The sequence below is a fragment of the Hippocampus comes genome, unplaced genomic scaffold (genome assembly GCF_001891065.2).
Source record: "Hippocampus comes isolate QL1 unplaced genomic scaffold, H_comes_QL1_v1.1 scaffold132, whole genome shotgun sequence".
Classification (NCBI taxonomy): domain Eukaryota; kingdom Metazoa; phylum Chordata; class Actinopteri; order Syngnathiformes; family Syngnathidae; genus Hippocampus; species Hippocampus comes.
The window spans coordinates 97,277-118,139 of record NW_017805467.1 but is presented as its reverse complement, the minus strand read 5'-3'; the positions used below and the strand labels follow the sequence as shown (position 1 = coordinate 118,139).

General features: G+C 41.4%; 1 protein-coding gene and 2 long non-coding RNA genes across 4 annotated transcripts in view; all 3 read right to left on the bottom strand.

The window, feature by feature from the left end:
• Positions 1 to 472: 472 nt before the first annotated feature.
• On the bottom strand, positions 473 to 5,602 carry LOC109519146 (uncharacterized). The gene is made up of 3 exons (XM_019875520.1): positions 4,824 to 5,602; positions 3,226 to 3,339; positions 473 to 1,092 (listed from the first exon to the last, which is right to left on the bottom strand). Exons 1-3 carry the CDS (start codon positions 5,470 to 5,472, stop codon positions 1,001 to 1,003), a joined length of 855 nt encoding a protein of 284 aa, XP_019731079.1. The 5' UTR covers positions 5,473 to 5,602; the 3' UTR covers positions 473 to 1,000.
• A 2,763-nt stretch (positions 5,603 to 8,365) lies between these two features.
• LOC109518952 (uncharacterized) lies at positions 8,366 to 9,759 on the bottom strand. Of its 2 annotated transcripts, none has more exons than XR_002168847.1 (3): positions 9,416 to 9,759; positions 9,151 to 9,279; positions 8,366 to 8,518 (listed from the first exon to the last, which is right to left on the bottom strand). It is a non-coding gene; the product is annotated as an uncharacterized LOC109518952 (long non-coding RNA). The 2 variants fall into 2 exon arrangements; XR_002168848.1 differs by having other exon boundaries at positions 9,199 to 9,279.
• A 1,911-nt stretch (positions 9,760 to 11,670) lies between these two features.
• The window catches only part of LOC109518953 (uncharacterized), a 22,115-nt gene continuing 12,922 nt past the window's right edge, over positions 11,671 to 20,863 (bottom strand). Inside the window, exons 3-5 of the long non-coding RNA XR_002168849.1 lie at positions 17,492 to 17,657; positions 15,356 to 15,587; positions 11,671 to 11,888 (exon numbers count right to left, since the gene is read on the bottom strand). This is a non-coding gene — a long non-coding RNA (uncharacterized LOC109518953). The remainder of the gene's footprint in view (positions 11,889 to 15,355; positions 15,588 to 17,491; positions 17,658 to 20,863) is intronic.

The following is a 20,863-nucleotide window of genomic DNA, read 5'->3' as shown; positions in this document are numbered from 1 at the left end:
GTTCTAAAAATTGTAGTGTTCCCTCACTTATCGCGGTTAATGGGGACCGGCAAATATGATCAATCCGTTGAATTGAATTATTAAATAAAAATTTTCCATGTAATTCTGCAATTATTTTACATTTTAAGTGAATTATTTTCAGTTTTTTTGCACCCGAGTCTGAGTCCAAGTCACTTGATTTTGAATATCTGCAGAACACAAGTTCCAATCCAATACCTCTGCAATGCAGAGAACAAGAAAAAGGAAGACAAGACCCTTTTTAAAAAATAAAGGTCTCTAATGATATCTTTGTATATGGCTGCAAATCAGCCAGTGTTTTAAATCAAGTAAAGAACTAAAGTATTTTATTCGTGACTTCAGAAATTAATATGATTTAAAAATCTTATCTTTTTTAACCGATACCAATCAGCTGAAAATCATGTGATCATGGACAACCCTAAAAAAAAAATTGGAATGAATTTGACAACAGACACAAAATTGTGAATTGTTTTTATTCAAATATGTATTAGACAATCTATAAACCTAATAAATACCTACAACAGTAGAGCAAATTAGTTTACTTCTGAAAAGCCTATTCTAAGGCACACTATAATGTTTTAAATAATTTGAGTGAAAAAGAAGAAAGTGATTCAGCCTCGAGAAGAAAATTAGCTTTTCAACAAAAATACAGCAACGTTGATACTATTTTGAAGTCCAACATTAATTTCACTCTTCAGTAGCTCAAATAAGTTTAACCCAAAATTCGGAATGCACGAGTTACAGTAGTTTTGGTCAACTGGAAATAACATTGTGCGTGACAACCTATTACACTTCCTTGAAAGTGTGTACACATGCAAGGCAGCATTTAAATGTCATGATAAGGCAAGTCTGTATTATCTTTTGTCTGGCTTAGCACTGAGAAACTTGAGCACCACGAATTGATATCCTGAAGGCTCTTGACACCAGCTTTTTGCCAAAAGAGTCCCGACAGTCACAGTGTTGGGCTCTTGGTCACATGACATCAAGCATCTGCTCCAGGTGATTGTTCATTCGACCCAGCAGATGTGGAATTGCTTTTCAAAGGGATGTTCTCCTCTACACTTCCAGAGTCACCTAGAAAAAAAAAAGGAGCTGTGAAAAAGTACCCAATATGAATCCCCTTCATTTTTTTTTTCACATTGTTGTGGTTAACTTATTTTGACCATAAACAATCGCGATCGGGGCTCTTGTTGGTAAATTAGCCAGTGATGGCTTCACGTAAGCTTCATTAATTTGCAATCTGGACGCAGAGGGTGAATAGGAGTCGAATGGTGTAAAGGTCATTTATAGTGGTGCTTTGAAATATGCATTTAATTCGTTCTGTGTTCGCATTAAGCTAGTGAACTTTATGGCAAAGTTACGTGGTTGTTTCAAGTACTGTACAATGTAATTCTCTTATGTTTAGTTTGACAGTAAACTTCAACTAACAGTGGCTTGAAATAACTTGTAGCCTTTTTTTTAAAGAATTATTCTCTCACTTTTAAACTGCTTAATGTGAAGAGAGTTGCCGCCATACAGTGCAAGACAAAAGAAACAAATATTTTTAAATGAATTGCCTTTCTTTAAAGGTTTCATTTGAAATGCTTTTATTGTGTTGTAAGGATCTCATCTTATGTTCATTCTTTGCAACTGGTCCCATAAACTGCCATATTTTTTCTAAAATATGTTCAAGAGGAAGTCAAGTGAAACATTTTCATTACAATATGTCCTATGCAGCCCCACTAGTCCAAACACAGTATTTTGATTAATATTGTGTTTGTGGAATACAGTACACAATTAAGCAGAAAAATTCATCTGTTTTGAAATCCAACTCATGGGGCGGCCATTTTGCCACTTGCCGTCGACTGAAAATGACAACACAGTTTCCAGGGCGATTCTAGGATTAGTGGTTTAGGGGTGGAACACAGAGGTCAATGGGTGCTACAAAGACCGGGGAGAAGGGAGCTGAATGTGGGGGTTGGGGTAATGGGAAGTAGTGGGTGCTGTGCATCAACCGGCGAGGGATTGGGGGCATTTCTCCCCAAATGTGCGCAAGAAATCAGTATGTAAACCAAATGTGATCCAAGTTAATTAAAAGAGCAATACCACGGGAGAAAAGGATTGTAATTATAAAATATATACATATGGTAACACTAATTTCTGTGTGGGAACAACTTATTTTGATAGAGCAGCTCCTCCACATGCATGTTTCTGGAGTAAACCAGTCCCTTATGATGAGTAAAATTGTTGTGCCACTTTTTCTTGAAAGGCAGTCTCATCCACATTCATCTGCTCCTCATTCAGTTGTGCTCATAAATTTACATACCCGAGGGGTATTAACTGGACATATGTAGCCCCCGCCCCCACTACAAGGCACCACACACAGCTCCGCACAGTGCGCACATCAACATGGCTCGCCGCTCATAAGCAGAGGTGGAAAGGGTAAGGTGAATAAACCGTTTTTTAAGCAAAGGAGTATGCTGTATTTTTGCTGTTAAAGTATTACGTTCCAACTATGTATTGTATGGTGTTTACAATTATGGGGCTCCCACAAAAAAAAAAAAAAATGTTTGAGGTGTTTGGAAGTCTCTTCGGGGTAAGTCCAGCACCAGCAAAATGACCTAAACACGGCTCTAACAGTGTCAAAGAGCTCAGCTTGTGAACGTCACATGAGTAAAGCCAGAAAACAGGTGAGTCATAATTGGTCGTTACTTGAGCCCTACTGCACTGTGATGCCATTTTCAGTCGACAGCAAAATGGCCACCCCCTACGATGGCTAAAAAAATGTGGCTTTTGCCCCTTAATTCCACAAACGTAATATTAATTAGATTAGGATGTTTATAGTGGGGGCAAGTAAAATATATTGTAAAGAAAATTTGCACTTGATTTTCCCCTTTAGCCGTTTGCTTGTTGAAGCCAAATGGGATTTTTGACCTGGAAGCGTGAAACAAATCCACGAGCAGTTCAGTTGTCTGAATGTGAAACAAAGCATCAGATAACTGCTGTGAAAATAAATGCTTCCTACACTTCCTTGAACTCAGGATCCTCACCGGATGAAGAACGTGTTGTCTTAACTGGGTGTTGCCATGCTTTTCACCTATGGCGTTTAAGATGGAATAAATTTAGAAGTGAAAGTGTCATACCGATCGAATGGATAAAGGTTGCGAAACAGATGGTGTGGGAGAGTTCATGTCAGTCAGTCTCGTCCATTGACATGTTGTTGCTAACCTCTCCGCTTGCTGGTAGGAGAACTGCTGGCTGCTCCTCTGGCTCCTCCTCTATTAGACCTGAACAAACACTGGAAGGGCCACAAAAGCGGGTTCTCGCGATCCTCGGTAATATCTGCAAGGGAATAATGAGCATTTAAAAAGTTGGCAACTTATCTTAAATGCTTTATTTTCCCATGAAAGCTCCTTTTGTTCTTGGACTTTTTTTTCAGGAAGAAGTGGTGGTCTTGTGAATGTCATGCTTTGACCTACTTTCATTTGTCTGCCCGGTGTTCGGCGCATTAGTGAATTTATGGCTGATGGCCCTTTACTTTAATCACCTAAAACACGTTGCGAAAGTTGTTATCATAAGGAAAAATGTGTCCTCTCTTGTTGTAATGGGCAGTCAAAGCTGCATGCTGTCCTTCATTCAGGTTAAAGACCTGAAAGTTTAAAACAAACAATACAGATAGTAGAAATATTTGTACATGTCACCATTTCACAATCTGGCTTTTGTCGCTACGCAAATGGCAGAAGATAGCCAAAAGCAGACAGCCGCAGAGTATAATATTACAATAATAATAATAATAATAATAATGTGGAAAAAATATTAATGTTACATGATCAAAGGTGTATCCTGCTGGGAAACAATTTTGTTGTGCACTTTTCACAACAGTGTACACTGTATCACTATGGGCAAATTCATCACTCCTTGAATGTCATCTATGCAGCACTTTAAAGGGGAAGTCAACTCAAAAATTGTCTTTACAAGAATATGTTTTTTTTCAGCCCCACTAGTTTAACTATGGCATTGTGATTAATATTGAGTTTGTGGAGTATGAGTTAAGCAGCAAAATCCACCTGTTTTTGTTTATCTCACATGGCAGCCATTTTGCCACTTGTTGTCGACTGAAAATGACCAATCATGGCTCAGCTTCAGAAAACACACTGAAATGGTCGTTAGTCAGTCGCAGGGCACATATTGAGATGGACAACCAGCCGCACTCAAAATCCACACCAACATTGAGTGAGAACTGAGCTGCCTACATTTAAGTCAGGCCAATGTACCAGTAATGAGGATGCACTGTAATCATCTTAAGACCTTTGAATCACAACGTGAAAACTTAGCGCAACATTAGGGATAATTGTGGCCATGATGTCTCACAATCTAATTTAGGACATATGTAGCCCACCACTTCATTTTAGCATCTGATCCATTATAGCATTAGACACTTGATCCCCAAATCAAGAACTTCATGCTTCTTATTACTTGGATTTGTTCTTTTCATTTGGGAAGAAATGTTTTCCAAAATTGCGTTTTTCTTCACTCTGTGTTTAAATATTATTTTCATCACATCCTGTCATCACATAAATTGGACAATAGTTCTACTACGAAACTATTGCATTTGCTTGGGCCTAATTACAACAATTTCTAAAGGCAAATTCAGTTTGTTGTCAAAAATATCCATAACAACAACCAAATCCATGATGATGAGGCGATAATACATTTATTTCAGTTTACGACTTGTCCCTTGACAAAAATTATTTTGACTCCCCTTTCCCGCTTTGCAAGGGCTGGACAATACTGTATTTCATGCCCGCTTACTCATTAGTTCACACCTGTAGTTTGGGAACAAGCTATCACTCTGCAGACGTTCTTCTTGATGTCGAGCACGCTGCCTGGCGCGCCGGGGAGGAACGAGGCCACCCAGACGGTGTCAGCTGGATGTTGCGGGAACACCTTGCGGATGAGCATCTCCAGGCGTTGGACGCATCGGCGGCTCTCGTCGCTCTCACCCGCGGTGATGCGCACTAATCCAATCAAGGCCGGTAAGGTGCCGCTGGCTCGATTGGTGCGCGCCTTGACGTCCTTGAGGACCTCCTTCAAGCACAGCTCGCTGCTGATGAAAGTCTGCCTGAAGAGGAACACGATGGCGGGGCAGTCGATGGTCCTCCGGCGGCTGGAGCTGCTCGACTGCCTGATAACTGTTCTTTGGGTGCCACCCGGGCAGGCTCCCGAGTCCAAATTGTCGGGCGTCCCCTTGGGAGGTTTGTCGCCGTAGCCCTTTGGGCAGACGTGGCGTTGATCGCCCCCAGCAAGGGTAGAAAGAAGCCGTCGGTCGCCGAACAAATCGTCGATGAACTCCCGCACCACATCGGCGTCGCTCTCGCTCGCTTTATTCCTTTCTGCCGCATCACTCACCAAATAGATCTTCTCTTTGCCTCCAATTGAGGCGAGCGTCTTCTCAAAGTCGCTCTCACCGGACATGGCTGCCTGCGTGTGGCAACTGGTAAAACCAGACTAGAAGAGCCAGGCTCAGCGCCACCTCCGTGCCATGCAGCCAAGAAACGTTTGCACGGTTGTCAGCTGCATGCCCGGTGGGCGCGGCTATGGAGCGGAACCTAAAACTCAACGTCTGTTTCTATTGGCTACTTTTCTTGGTGGGCGTCGGCAACTCGACGGTTTGGAAATTAATCATAGACATATGTGCACAAATTACATATTAAGCACTACACTTTCCGGTGATATTATCGCCATGTTGGATGTGGTAAAGTGGAGCGTGCGGCAAATATTCAATGTCGCTAGAGATGTACATGTTGTCAAAGACATATAGGATTAAGACAAAATCCACCCATCCATTTTCTAATCCTTATATATTTACAAGAATCGCGGGCGTGCTGGAGCCTATCCTAGCTGTCTTCGGGTAGTAGGCCAACCGCAGGGCACACATGAAAGAATAACCATTCTCGCTCACAATCACCTCGGGATTATTAGTATTTACATTGATTAATCATAATCATTGACTTTAAATGACTCAATACAAAAAATATTTATCAGAATCAATTAATGTTAAACATGACAAACAGGATATCATATTTGGATATATATTCAGCTATTGCTAGTAGTTATTACGGTCACAGAATAAATAACTAATATTAATATTTCAGTATTGATGTTAAGATATGTGCTCTTACCTCTGAAATAGTGTGTTGCTATTGTATTGTATTTGTATTAGTGTATTTCTTCCACACTGTGAGAGAGGCAGGTTGTGTCATGTGTGCGTGATGGCCGTGGACATAAAAAAAATCAGGCAGCCAGGAGAACCAGGGAGTACTGAAGAAAATGTATTACCAAAAACACTTGCAGGGGTATACTCGAAAAACTAAATCCAAAACATAAAGTCCTACAAGAATCCCAATAAACCAAAGGAACAAACAAACAAATCACATGACAGTTGACCAAAACAATATGACAGGAACAGAAACAAAACCCGGTGACAGTCACACAATGATCCGACAAAGATCGACAGAAACCAGGGAACCAAATACAGTACAAGCAAACTGGCGTGACAACAAGGAACACCTAGACAAGGCACAAAGTGCTGAAGGAGCTGACTGGTTGACACAAGGGACCCGGAAGACAAGAACAGGTGGAAACAAACCAAACTAGAAAGACAAAAGCACACAAGGAAACAAAACCAATAGGTAATCTAAACAAAAACAGAATCATGACAGGTGTGTGTAGTTATTTGTCAGTCTTATACAGTGGCTTGCAAAAGTATTCAAGGGGGCACACTTGAACTTTTTGAGCTTTTGCACATTTCAGGCTTCAAACATAAATATATAAAATTGGATATCTTGTGAAGAATCAACACGAGGTGAGACATTATTATGAAGTGGAACAAAGACTTTTCCGCCCAGCTGTTGCGGACCATCATCTTTTTGAAGGTGGGCCTGGTGCACCCACATGGTGTGCCCAAGACAGCGGTCATCACAGCTTTGGCCTTTTTGAATGCGGCAATTGAGGAGCTAATACTCTTGATCAGTGGTTCTTAACCTTGTTAGATGTACCAAATCCAACCAGTTCATATGCACAATCACCGAACCCTTCATTAGTGAAAAATAAAATTATGATATTTTTTTTTTTTTTTTACAAAATCAAGAGATAAAAAAACACATTTATAAAAGACAGAAAAAAACCTAAACACAATTTCAAGACAAAAGTATAAGTTTTTTCAATTGTGCACAAAATGAACCAGCCAGTGTGTGCCTTAACCTCCATGGCAGAGGCTTCGTCAAACCCCTGAGACGATTCACCGAACCACTAGGGTTCGATCGAACCCAGGTCAAACTGCTAGTTTGCTACCATGGTCTGCCACATCCAATATGGCAGGTGAGATGACGCACCACAGCAATGGCCTCACTTACTAATTAAGACTTCTATCTATATAAATTTATTACATGCCACAAAATCAGATCTCAATGGGACTAACATGGAATAAAGGTTGAAGGATAAGAAAAACAAACTCATGTTGTCTGTAACTGAGACAAATTATATGAATGTGTGCACACCACAATTCGAATCACATGTGGCGGTGTCATAAAAAGTGGTACAAAATTTGGATGATGAAATCTCACAGGGCAGAGGTCACTCTTTCAACTTTGATTATCCGCATGGAAAAAAGTCCTGCCTGTCCTCCTATGTTGTCGAGGCCGGCTTTTACAGTGAAAAGATGAGACAAAATCATGACCAAGGCAACACTTCAAATCAAGAGGCTTACTTTGAAGCATTAGGGCGGGGAAACGCTAAAGCTGCCCTTGACTTTCCATTTTAATGAAAAAAAAAAGTTTCCAAGAGCCTAATCCCTTAATCTACAAATGCCTTTTCCTTCATTGAAAAGGTGCTATCAGCCCGAAATACTATTTATTGTACACTTCACATAAAGCTTCACTACTAGCGATGAATAAATAATAGGCTGCAGGTCTGACCAAAACAAATAACTAAACAAATACAAACCTTTGGACCTGCGTTGATTAGTTGAGTGGCCTGTGTTTGTTTCCAAAGTCTCTGTTGTGTTTGTGGCAGCTGTTCATCTACTTACCTCCTTGTTTAAGCGAACCGACATCTGAGGGTCAAGAATGCCACTTGAACCAGTCACAGTGACATGCCGTCCAAGACGAACTGAGGGGGGGGGGAATAAAACCCCCAACAAACCAAAAAGACAGCATACTCTGAATAGCAGCATGATAAAACACGCGTATTTTCTACAAACCTTAAAATAGTGTCACCACAATTCACTATCAGAAAACCATTGTTGACTGTAACGGGCAATGTTTACAGCAATGACCAAAGTGTTAAAAAAAAAAATCAAATACAGCTCACTTGACTCAGTGTTGATTTAGCCATATAGTACTGAGCAGCTTGGAGAGAGAGGCTAGCATTCATCACGAGTTCAGTTTCTGGGACTATCATCATCACGCTTCTCCCACTTGTCACTTCTCTTCTTTGCTCGCTGTTACTCTGCGGTGATGGACTGACAAAAAGCCAAAGAAAACGGAACTGAAGGAGTTAATACTCTAGATGCTCACTGATTTGAAATCACACCAGCTTTGCTCAGGTCTCCTGTGATGTCATGCAAAATGGCAGTTTATTCCCGAATGTTATGTTAGGTGTCAGGTGTCAAACTCGAGGCCCAGATCATTTTATGTGGCCCGCAAAAGCAAATCAAACATGTTAACTTCTACGATGATTGCTAAAGTTAAATGTCAAACTTTAGAGGTCAGTGGTTGTTTTGCTGAAAGTAATTCTAATGCAATACAGAAGTACTGTTAGTGTTACTGTAATTCAAAGTCAGTTATCTTGTACTGCAAAGAATTTCATACACTGTATATTTTTGATTGCTTTTTGGGAGTGCGGGGGGTGTTGGGGTGTGGGTCAACTCCAATTTTTGGGAGAATGCTTATTGGTGCTTCATCAGCATTTCAAAATCATTTTTATTAAATAAAATCATAATTAAATAAACACAATTTCATGCATTAATAATGGGCATCAATTAGGCGCGTATCTATTTATTTATGTCCCAGTCCTCTCCTTATCCCTCAGAGGGTTTTGAAAGTAGGCTACCCAACACAGATCATAATGAGTTGAGATAGTAAAATAGCATACTTGTGTTTGAGTTCACCAGAACTCAGAGAGAGGAGAGATGAGTGGAACCTGAGGCCAGATTTCTCCTTCCTATTCTGTGGATGCTCTCCTCTGTCATGTTCAGGTGCTCTGGAAACTACATAGGCAAGACTGTGGAGCAAAGATGTTATAATATAGTAATTTTAATCCTTGTTATGTATTTGTCAGTCAATGACACACACACACACACACACACACACACACACACACACACACACACACACACACACGATTTAATAATAACCACCTGTTGTCAAAGAATGTTGCAGGTGTCGTTGCTCCTCCAGTGGCATGACTTGCCCGAAACTTTAGGGGAGGTATTTGGTGAAAAGTAGACACTCAAAACAAAACAAAAGCCTCACCCAACGAAGACATGCATATCATGTCCCTCTGTTGCAAAACGTTGTGAAAAAACAAAATGGGAACCAAAACATACATGGAGTATAGAGGATAAAGGACCACTCATACACAATTTAACATTTTCAACCGAACAAAGGTATAAACACTGACACGAGAGTGAATATTTGGCAAGGTGATGGTGATACTTGTGGGATCATTTAACCTTGAAGGACAAAATACTCCTATTTCTTCCATGTCTCACACACACACACACACACACACACACACACACACACACACATACATACATACACATACTGTATATATAAACAACAACAAAAAAAGCACACCATTGGTCAAATATCAATATCTGTTACAGATTCACAATTACGTTCTGTTCCATTCCACTTCCCACTCCTGCAAGTAGTTGTCTAAAACAGGGCTTGGCAAAATATGGCCCAGAGGTCACATGCAGCCTGCTCCATTCTTCAGTGTAGCTCCCTAAACATTTATTAACAATGGCCCTGTAATAGTTCATACACGCATTTTCATCATCCCTCCTCCCCTCCCATTTACTCAGAACCTGGCCTGTTTGACTATTTTTAAATTCAAATGTGACCTTTGAGCATGAATGTTTGCCCACCCTTGATCTAAAATATGTGGTAAAAATAGTTGAACTTAATAAGGATTAATAACTAGATATCCATTAGTTGTCAGAGCTGCACTTTTCTCTCATTTACCAACAGTCAGTCCAAAGTAAGCACGCAAAGACAGCAATACTCCATATTGGAAAAAAAGACATGTCGGAAACAATTTTCCCTGTTGGTCATAGCAGGAAAGTAAAGGTCGCAGTGGTGGAGTGCATTGAAAAGTGTGGGACAATCTGTCCGATTCTTGAAAATCCCAAGTAACCACGTTGGGAATAATATGTTTTAAATTACAGCTGTACAAAGCTTTGGCCAGAGGGAATGGCTGACTATTGGCAAGAAAGAACTGTATGTGAACCCTTCAATAATGCGTCAAAATATATAAAAATTGTTCCACAAGCTGTGTGATCACTATTTTAAAACAGTATATACTGTATGTGAGTAAATACAATTGCCCTGGGGAAGGATGTCCGGTTTGTGCCGTATGATAAATAGTATATAATGTCATGTAGTATCCATCCATTAACCATATACGGAGTGAAGTTATGTTTGGTTTACCATAAAACTTCCTCTCGATGGCGCTCATAATTCGGGAGAAAAAAAAAAACAAATTTGTACTTGACGTTCCTTTGAAATTCGCTAGGTGGCAGTACGACCCTAGTAATAACCTTGTGAGAGGAACCGAATATCACACACACACACACACACACACACACACACACACACACACACACACACACGTATCAATTCATCCATCCATCCTCCCGTCTATCTATAGGACTGTTTTTTAATACTGATTATTTGCCTTTCAATGATGTTGCTTCATTCCAGTTTAAATTCTGGATCATGATCGTGAAATAAGGTGGTGTGACAATTGATCCACTGGATGAAATGTTGAAATCTAGCCACCCATCCATCTCTAGATGCGAACTTGGACTGGTCACCAGTCAGTCACAGGGCACAAATAGACAAATTAGCATTCACAATAACATTCGTACAATGGACAATTTAGAACAGTAGTTACCAACCTTTTTTTTAACCGAGAGCTACTTGGTTACTGATTAATGCAAAGGGCTCTCCCAGTTTGATAGAAACTTCTGAAATAATACATCTGCTCAATTTACCTTTCATATATGTAATTATTAATGAATCATGATATTCTTCAATGTGAATTGAGCTATTTTAAAATAGGTGGGCAACATGTCGGTGACCCCTAATTTAGTTTTAAGTGAACCCTATTATCAAATATAAGATGAGCTGTAAAAAATGTTCCATGTGTCTCACTTCTCAAGATTCAGGGGTGCCCTTCTGTGTCCATACGGGATATTTTCAGGAGTCTCTATAGAACGAAAAAGTCGTCCAATTAGGCTGGATAGATAGTTGTGACAGAGAGACTGACTTAGTAAGTGCATGGAAATTGAACATATACATGTTTTTCAACAAACAAATAAAGTTGGTAAACATGTATTGTTGTAAGATGTGAAAAATTAACTCGCAGACTCATAAAAAAAGCAAAGGTCTAGAGTGTCCTACTGGACCAAAAATAAACAAACAAACCACATTATAAGCATCTTTTCCAGGACAGTGAGTGTGGACAGAGGGCACTTGTCCACGAAAAAGACACCAGGCCTCAGTGAGAGGAAGATGTCACAGATGGCAAAACCTTGAACACGTCACACGAAACCCGCATTCCGTGCCTGGTCAGAGGTCACAGAGTTGACAAGCTGCACAGGCCTGAAAGGAAGATGAGGTGTTGTCATTCAAGTCAATATCTACTCATCACAAATTTATTTTTGTGCGTGCGTTCGAAATGTATGTATTTACTTATTTAAAATCCCTACCATTATTACTGGCAGCACAGTCTTTCGATTAGAAAATGGATGGATGGATGGATGGATGCAAAAAGATATACTCATGATACTCTTTTTTATTATTTTTTTATTGGCAGAGGGAACCAATTGGTCAAGGCTGCAAACTGATGTTATTTATTGTTGTTTATGAAGCTGGTCATTAAATTTTGTTTTGTCACGTTGAGGATGGACCACATTTTATGTGTAATGAAGAAAATGCAAAATGTGTCCTTTCTTTGAGCGCAGCAGGGATCTCAGATATGTTGAACTGATTACTATGATTCTTATTTTTTTATATTTCAATTTAAAAAAAATTAACATGTTAAATAGGCAAGGAGCTGCAAAGTCCCTGAATACACTCATTAACTTTTTTCACTTCCCGTTGCCATGTGTTGTGATAGACAGCTGCCGGTACAATGCACAATATAATACAAATATTCGAGTACACTCTGCTATTGTACAGTATACTGTGACATTGAACGAGCTGTGAATTCTCAGAGGGCCACATATTGTTTCCAGAGTCAACCTTTTTTTTTTCCATCTGGCCGTCAGGGTCAATTATTGAAGCGGCTTTCTATGATGCAAATCAGGGCACATTTGAAATGTGGACCTTGGTTGCATTAATTGCATCCTGGGTTCTGATGTGCAGGTGCAAGAATAACAACCTTCAGTTCAGAAGCCTATTAGTCAGTAGTAGCCAAAAGTTGTGCCCACAAAAAATATATAACAAGTGCATGTGGTGAGGCAGGACTGAAGACTTTACTGATTACAGTGGAACCTCCAAACTGAAACGCTCCAATAGAGAAGTCATTTGAAGACCAACAAAACAATTTCTGGGATTGAGACGTCAGTTTAGTGAGCATTTTAAGGATTAATTCAGATTTTGATTTGTTCTCACTGCACAAAGTGATAGCAAAAAGTACAATTGTGATGATAATCAAATAACCAGAATATGGCTGTTCAGTACGATGTAATTCATCGATCCATATACGGTTCTATTTGTTACAAGGAGTTGGAGCCTTTGGTAGCTGACTTTTGATGAAAGGCGGACTGAACCCCGAACTGGTCACCAGCCAATTATAGGACAGACAGAGAGACAGTCAACTATTTCCGCTCACATTTATGAGTTAATAATTACCGGTACACAAACTACCGGCAATTTCCCCGAGCAGATCTGCAAACATATGCAACAAGACATACAAACAACCCTTTTGTGACAGTCTCGCTGTGAAAACACCTTCCTGTTTCCTTTCCATTACTTGTTTGTCAGGCGGTTTTGTAGGCCAAGGAAGCTGGAGCCCATCCCAACTGACTGTGGACAAGACACAGGGTACACCCTCGACGGGTTGCCAACCAATAGCGGGGGACATATCGACAACCATTTGCACTAACATTCACACTAATGGACAAGTTAGACTAAATGAACCTAAAATGCATATTTTTGGAATGGAGGAGGAAGCCCGAGCAAATGCTAAAAAAAAACAACAACAAAAAAACGTCAAAGGCCAGAATCAAGATTTCAACCCAGAACCTCAGAACTGTAAAGCAGGCATGCTAACCACTACCGCAGGGCTGTCCTAATTTGACCTTATTTTATTCAAGCTGTATAGAAAATGGATGGATAGTCCTCAAATTTGCACACTAATGATGACCGACATCTTCGGCGGTTCCACTGCTTGTTTTTCATGTGAAAAAAAGAAAGTCTTAGTATCGGCGTAATTTTCCAAACACTCCCTCTAATTTGGGGCTCCTGAGTAGATGACAAATTGGCCCCCACGGTACCGCTGACAAATTATCCACCCCGAAGCCTAATCAAGTTATCAATATCAACAAATGTCCCATCAGGGGCATGAAGCGGTGACACTCCTAAAAAGAAACCCCAGAGGGGACGACACATTTCTAGCAGTGGGACACTCAGAAGGACGTCCAGGGAGGCTTGAAAGGAAGTGGCCCCCAGCGGGGGATCCCTCTCATGGTGAGTCCAAACTCCTGGCCTCCGGCGCTGGACATGGCCAGGAGGTTAGCATGGGGAATGTACATGAGTTAGCACTACACGCACACACACACACACACACACACACACACACACACACACACACACACACACAATGGGCCTTCCCAGCACAATACGCATCTTGCAGGGGGACAGAGTTGACTGAAGGCCCACTATGGTGGTGTGAGGGGACATAGGTCAGGGTTTAAGAGGCTCACGTACTGTTAATGTGAGGTCAAAGTCATACATCACTGCTGACAGCACCCATCTCCAATGGCTGTCCTCTGTCCTGAACACCACATTGAATGGCATTAGTCACCTTTGCGCGCTCAGGAATGTTCAAAGTGAGGAAGTCCACTCAAAAACGAGAAAGAATTTAGCAATGATGTAACCTGTGTCAAAGGTGTAACGCGATCCCTTAGCTCTGCACGTCTGGATAGTGGATATAAACATATAAACAGCACAGAGGAAATGAAGAGCGACACATTTTAAAGAATGGTAAAACCTTATAATGCAATTGCATATGTATACAATTTCCTTTATCTGTCAACTCATGGAAATGTTATGTTCCATAAAACTTGTCTGGTGCAAGACAAAAATGTGTTGCTGCATGATATATATATATATATATATATATATATATTTTTTTTTTACCAGTCTTAGCATAGCCTAAATTATACATAAACCTCCAGGGGAAAAAAAAAATCCTAATCTTAAAATGAAGATACACCAGCCTGCTCTTGTCTGTGACGTTTACAAAATCTGGTCTAACTTCGCAGGATTTACACTGACAGGTATTTAAAAAAAGAGAGCTACAGAAGTTTTGCTATTAATAATTAAATGTTGAACTTCTTTTTATGCTTGCGTGGCAATTAAGAATGTTAAAAAATGGGATGCGTGAGGCCCATGCGCGACATAATCATCTTCCATTGAGGGAATCGTTGGAACGTTAATACTGAGGCCTCGATATTCGTGCCCAGCGGAAGTCTGGAGTGTGGCATGAATCTGTGCATGGTATTGTTTTGTTTTGTTTTTTTTGTCAGGCACATGCAACTTTTCAGTTACAAAAGGGGCATTATGTGCTCTTGTGCTGATGGTCCATGTCCAATAGAAGCTGTATCTTATAATAATATTGACGGTTGCTACGGCTGGGCTTGCCCACCTAGATGCTTATATATTCTGTTTTGATTAACATTGTTTTGTTGACAGAATAATTCCAACAATGTTTTTTTTTCATGTCAATGATTTAAATAATAATCTACAATTCACTGAATAATTCCATCAATGTTTTTTTCATAAAACTTATATCAGAATCTACAATTCAGGATTTTTTTTAAAAGAATGAAAAAAATACTGACTTAGAGGGTGTTTCCAATTTTTTGACAGGTATCGTATGTATATATTCTTCTTGGAGGAGCCAATGCTAGAGGTCTCCCAGTTCTTGTGCTATGTTTTTATGCTGATGGTGCATGGAGGTATGAGAGCCAGCATTCCCTCCATGCACAAGGGTGTCCAGATAAGCCGATAGGGGTGACGTCTGGCTCAGCATAGAGGCAAATGTTTGACAAGCTCTTTCACCATCTGAGTTACCTAATGTGCGCGCGCACACACACACACACACACACACACACACACACACACACACACACACACACGAGTGATTCATAAACCCACATCAACAATGAGGGGTTGCCGTCAAGGCTTTTTTTGTGTTTTGATAAGATTTTAATCCGGCTCAAGTGCTGAGAGTTAGTAAAACAGAGGAGCTTGTGACATGCTCTGCTCGTTAGTCTCTCCATTAAATGTTTTCGCCATTTGTGAAAAAGTGCACTGAATTAGCCTCTCCGCTCTGCTGCCTCTCCATGTTAAGAGTCTGATTAGTAGTGTGCCGCTGTGTTTCTTTGTATGTGCCTACTTCTCTGTGCGGACGAAAAGGAAGAAGACGGGCAGGGCAGGTACAGAGCAAAACGCCAGGAGGTGGGGGTTCAACTTTGACCCTTTTGCAGAGAGTGACGTGGGTCTATGCAGCAACACAATACTTCCAGCACGCAGCCCTCGCTGGCTGCCTGCTGCGACCCACAAAGAAGCCCTTTGGTGAGGACTCTGCGGTTAGAACAGCCCCCTGGAGTGCTGACTGCTATCTGGGAGTCTTTCAGTGCTTTCGCTCCTCTCCAGCTCACCATGCGAGGAAGGAAAAACTCAATAAGAGAGAAGCTACAAGGGGAACAATGCTCTATAGAGGGCATCTTAACCCACAACAAACAGTGTCAACATGTGTGGGGAGTGCATGGAAAGACAGACACGGAGTCCGCCAAGGACAGAAAGGACTGTTTCCATGTGGGCCGGCAAACTGAAAGGGCTACAGTGTTGTTTTGTTGCATACGAGAGGGATTTGGTCTTTTTTCAGCGGTGGCCGGCAAGCATTTTGGGGGCACCAGATAAAGTAAAGCATCGAGAGCAGGACCTTTCTTCCCCCGGCCTGCACTTTTGGAGAGGTGAAGAAGATTATTGTTGTCCACACCGAGAAAGAAAGCCTGCATCAAAGTCAGCGAGGAGCGTGGCCCGGATTGAGAGAGCGAAGGCTAGATGTTAGGATAAGGGGTGAACACGGAAACATGTTGAGCGTGCGTCTGTGTGTGTGTGTGTGGCCCAGACACGTGCGGGTGTATTAGATCCTCGGAGAAAAAAAATGTACTTCCATTTTCAACCGCACTCTCTCCAGCGTGTGGGCTCCTCTCATGTGTACATAAAGGATCTGTTCATCTCCCGCTTTTAGTTCCAGAATGCATCCAGTCGTGAAAAGACTTCTTTCACCACTTCCCTTGCAGTAATGCTAGCCAGCGCTCCAATTTACCAGTTTACCACCAATTGGGCCTAAGTGGGAGCGTGTGGGAGTCCAGGTGCTTATCATTGTGGTTTCTGAGAACACAGGGTGGGAACGATGTGTCACGCTCCTGCATGTCTCTGTCAACAACATGCACATACATGCAGTTGGATACGGGCGTTTTTGATAGCTGAACTGGCACAATATGGAGACATTTGCCGTTAATGTAATGCGAGATGGCAGTTTCAACTCCAAAATTTTGCGCCAAGCAGCAAAACACATGAAGAAGTAATACTTGGATGCCGAGCCGAACTGAACTGAAAGGCACAGCGTTAAGTGTATTCGTTTTTGGGGGGTTTCACTGTGCAGTGTCTCCTTGTATCTGTAAATTATTTGGGGTGGGGGCCAGGGGTCCTATTCTTTGTTAGTCACAAAAAAAAAAAAAAAACCAAAAAAACAACAACTCTCCTATTTGCTGTATTTGTGTCTGATGTAAAAATATTACTTTGGAGCCATCCTATGGCATATTGGAACGAAGAACTTCCGTTAAAGTGAGAAGAGGAACATTATGCTCTTCCTCTTCCATGTTCACATTCTTCATTCACGGCAAAAGCGTCATCGCGGCAAACGCGGTGGCCAGCTGGTGAAGCTAAAATAGATGCTAAAACACCTTTCGTGCTGCAATTGTTCCCAAACATGGATTTACTCCATCATGAGGCTTCCTGGATCCTGTTGATTCCAGCCCGGTCATCAGCTTTTGTGCAGGGGCTTCAGCTTTGATTCCCTCTGCGCCGCCTTCGACGCGTGGCGGATCTCCAGCTTCTGAGGGAGCTTCCCTGAGTTTAACGATCGGAAGAGACACATTCTTATGTTACTGCAATAAGGACCACGTCGTAATCGTCCAGTTATTGACAAACAAAACATTTATCCTGAGGGAGCTCATCCTTTCCAGTGACCTGGATTTCCTCTGTCTAATGGGGACTTGGACAGGCACTGGTGAGTGCAGGCCTTTGTTTGAATTGCTGCCCCCTGACTGTGGCTTTTTTGACTCCCTACTGCAACACATCTGATTCAAATGATCAGAATCGTTATCAGGCTCGCGGAGAGTTTTTGGTGGTGACGCAAATAGACGGGTTCATTACTGGGATCAAAGAAGACATTCCGTCGGTGTAGGAGCAGCTTGAGGTTTCCATTTCTACACTCAGCAATTTTAGGGGCTCAGGTGTACTTCGAGTTTGCAGTCGCTTTATTTAGAATTGGGGCTCCGCTCCTCGTCGTTATGCTAACGTAATCTGTACAGCAGTATAAGGTGCGGGATGAGGGCTACCTTACTTACATAAGACGGCCAAGCCCTGAAATGGTTTGATTTCGGCAAAACAAGAAATTGGGTGCATAAACTATTTAACAATTCTAGGAATTTGGCATATTTTGACAAAAGCAGGTCACAGACATGCAATTAAAACACCTGGGATCAGATTAAAATTCTCCAGATTCATATTTGATTTTGTTTGGTTAAGAGTCAGACTACTTTGAATGGCAACCAAGTTACTCTTGATTGAACACTGCAACTAGATGGTGGAAACATGGCCAAAGTTAACTTTACATGAAACCTTTCAGGGACAGCGGGTACTACAGTGGACAGCCTATCATGTTATCAGGTTACAGGGCGCATGAAAGGGTTAAACCCCCAGAAAAAAAAATCGATGTTGGACGCTATATTTTGTGTTTGACCTTTTTCCCATTCCAAATGCCATCACACAAGCATTGCATGGTAAGGAAAGAAAGTGAGAAGAACTGAAAAATGAACACCACAAGTTACATATGTCACCATGGGTTCATTTCTATTCGCACATCTAAATTAGACCGTTACAGAATATCTAGTGTTTAATTTATTACACCTTAATGCAGCCACAAGTGATCAATGAGCAGCTGCAAAGCTTTGCATTACGTCTTTGGGGGTGAAGTGAAGACTGTGTGTCAAGTTTAAATTTCTATGCTTGGAGTATAATTTTGTTTTTCTGCAGGTGTTGTATTTATTTATTTACTGTGTTTCAGTTGTCGGCACGTATCTGATGTGTATCAGATTTTTATCCTTATTTGGAAGAAGCCTTTTTCTTATGTGAAATATCTGATTATGTACATTTTTTCATTTACATTGCTGTGACGCACACGGTAACAGTTTTCAATTTGAGAGAAAAAAAATCTGAGCTGTGTCACTTAAGTCATGCGAAGTGTTTGATTTCACAAAGCTTCATTCAGTGTTCATTTCCTGTCACTTGATACTGAAAAAGAAGGAACGTGGTTTTTCTGTAAAGGTGGGACCATCCTTTTTCTGCTCCCAAAAGCAAAAAGATCAGAAGAAAGAAAGGATTGTGTGAGATAAAAAACAGCAGTGAGGATGTGAAAACTGCAACTGAGCATTTTTCTGATTGTCAGTGAAACGCTCTGGAACATTTGTCAACAGACCTGAAGAGACTTGAATGGGATTATTGTTATTTTTTTTTTTAACTGCCTCTGGGTTGCTCAGTGGCATTAGATGCAGATGACCTGAGGTGAATGATGTCTTCAGTGAAGATAAGCAGTGACGCAGTACCATTTGAGGTGAGGGGGTATTTTCTATCCCATTTATGCTGTTGAGGGTTTGCTGGTGGAAACCTATCACATTTTACCTTGGGCCAAAAGTCGGATTAGAACCTAGACAGGCCGCAAGACAATCACATGGCACATAAATTGCTTTCACCCACAAGGCAGAGAAAAGCAGAGGGAGGAAGAAAAAAAATCCAGGACAAGTCAAGCTTCTCCAGGACATTTTACTCATTTTCCATGCCTGGAATATTGGTCAATCATTTTCCAGGTTTTCAAGGACATGTGGGAACCCTGTTTATGGCATTTCTATTCATTTCAATAAGGAAAGCTGATTTTCGATATAAGTGTGTTGAGTCACAAGCTTGGTCATGAAAAGCTTTAAACTTGTATACAGGCACTGCTGTATATTTAAAAAAAAACAAAACAATTATTTATGGGCTCTCAAATCACAGATTTTCATCTATTGCGTGTTGGTCTGGAACGTATCCGCCGAGATAAATGGGGGCTCACTGCATTGCATTTGATAACCCCCGTGAGGATGTGACACACTCACACACTCCCACAGAGGAAGTCTGAATCAGTCGGCCCTCCACACACACTTAACCATTCAGGAAAATGTCAGACCACAGCGTGCATGAGCTCAACACCACACCAAACATTATTGGGTGGCGTGCTAATAGAACAGACCTGAGTCTGGGACGAAATGTTGCAATAAAATGTTGCTGAAAAAAACAAAACAAATTAGGTGATTGTGATGGTGGTAAACACCAGACTACAGACAGATAAAAAAAGCCAATAAACGAATGTGTAGTTTTGGGGTGTATTTTAAATGCAAGACAGCCGACCTCTCCCTCAACTTGTGTTTCCTCCTTTTTCCAGGCAGCCTTGTGGTTTAGCATGTCCACGCACAGAGACGCAAGCACACGCGCACAGGCGGTGCTTCCACACCACAAGGACCAACCACGTGTTCTCAGGCCGACAGGCACCTGGAGCAGCTGCTGGCCCGTAAAGCACAGACGCCGTCAGGGGCCATCAAAAACCCTTCAGGAGCAGCCATCTTTCTTTCCTCCCTACAAAAAGAATGAAGGGCATCCTTTCATTTATTGGCCCTTTTTACCTCTAAAGTCACAGCACGCTTCTGCACATGGACACGCAGCATTAGAATGTTCTCACACACTCCAAACCACAAAGACACACATAGCCTCAGGTGAGTCAAACACACTCTTCTTTTTTCTTCTATTTGCTTTCCCAGAAGCAGACAGCAGCCCTTGGGTGTGGCTGTGGGGCTGGGCATACTGTATGTGTGTGTGTGTGTGTGTGTGTGTGTGTGTGTGGTGAGGTGGTTTATCGGGCTCAGCATCAGCTCAAGGATACGATGTCCATAGTCATCGTTGTGTGGGCACAGAGAGATTCTTCCCCCCCCCCCCCCCCCCCCAAGGGGGCCTAAGGGTCAATT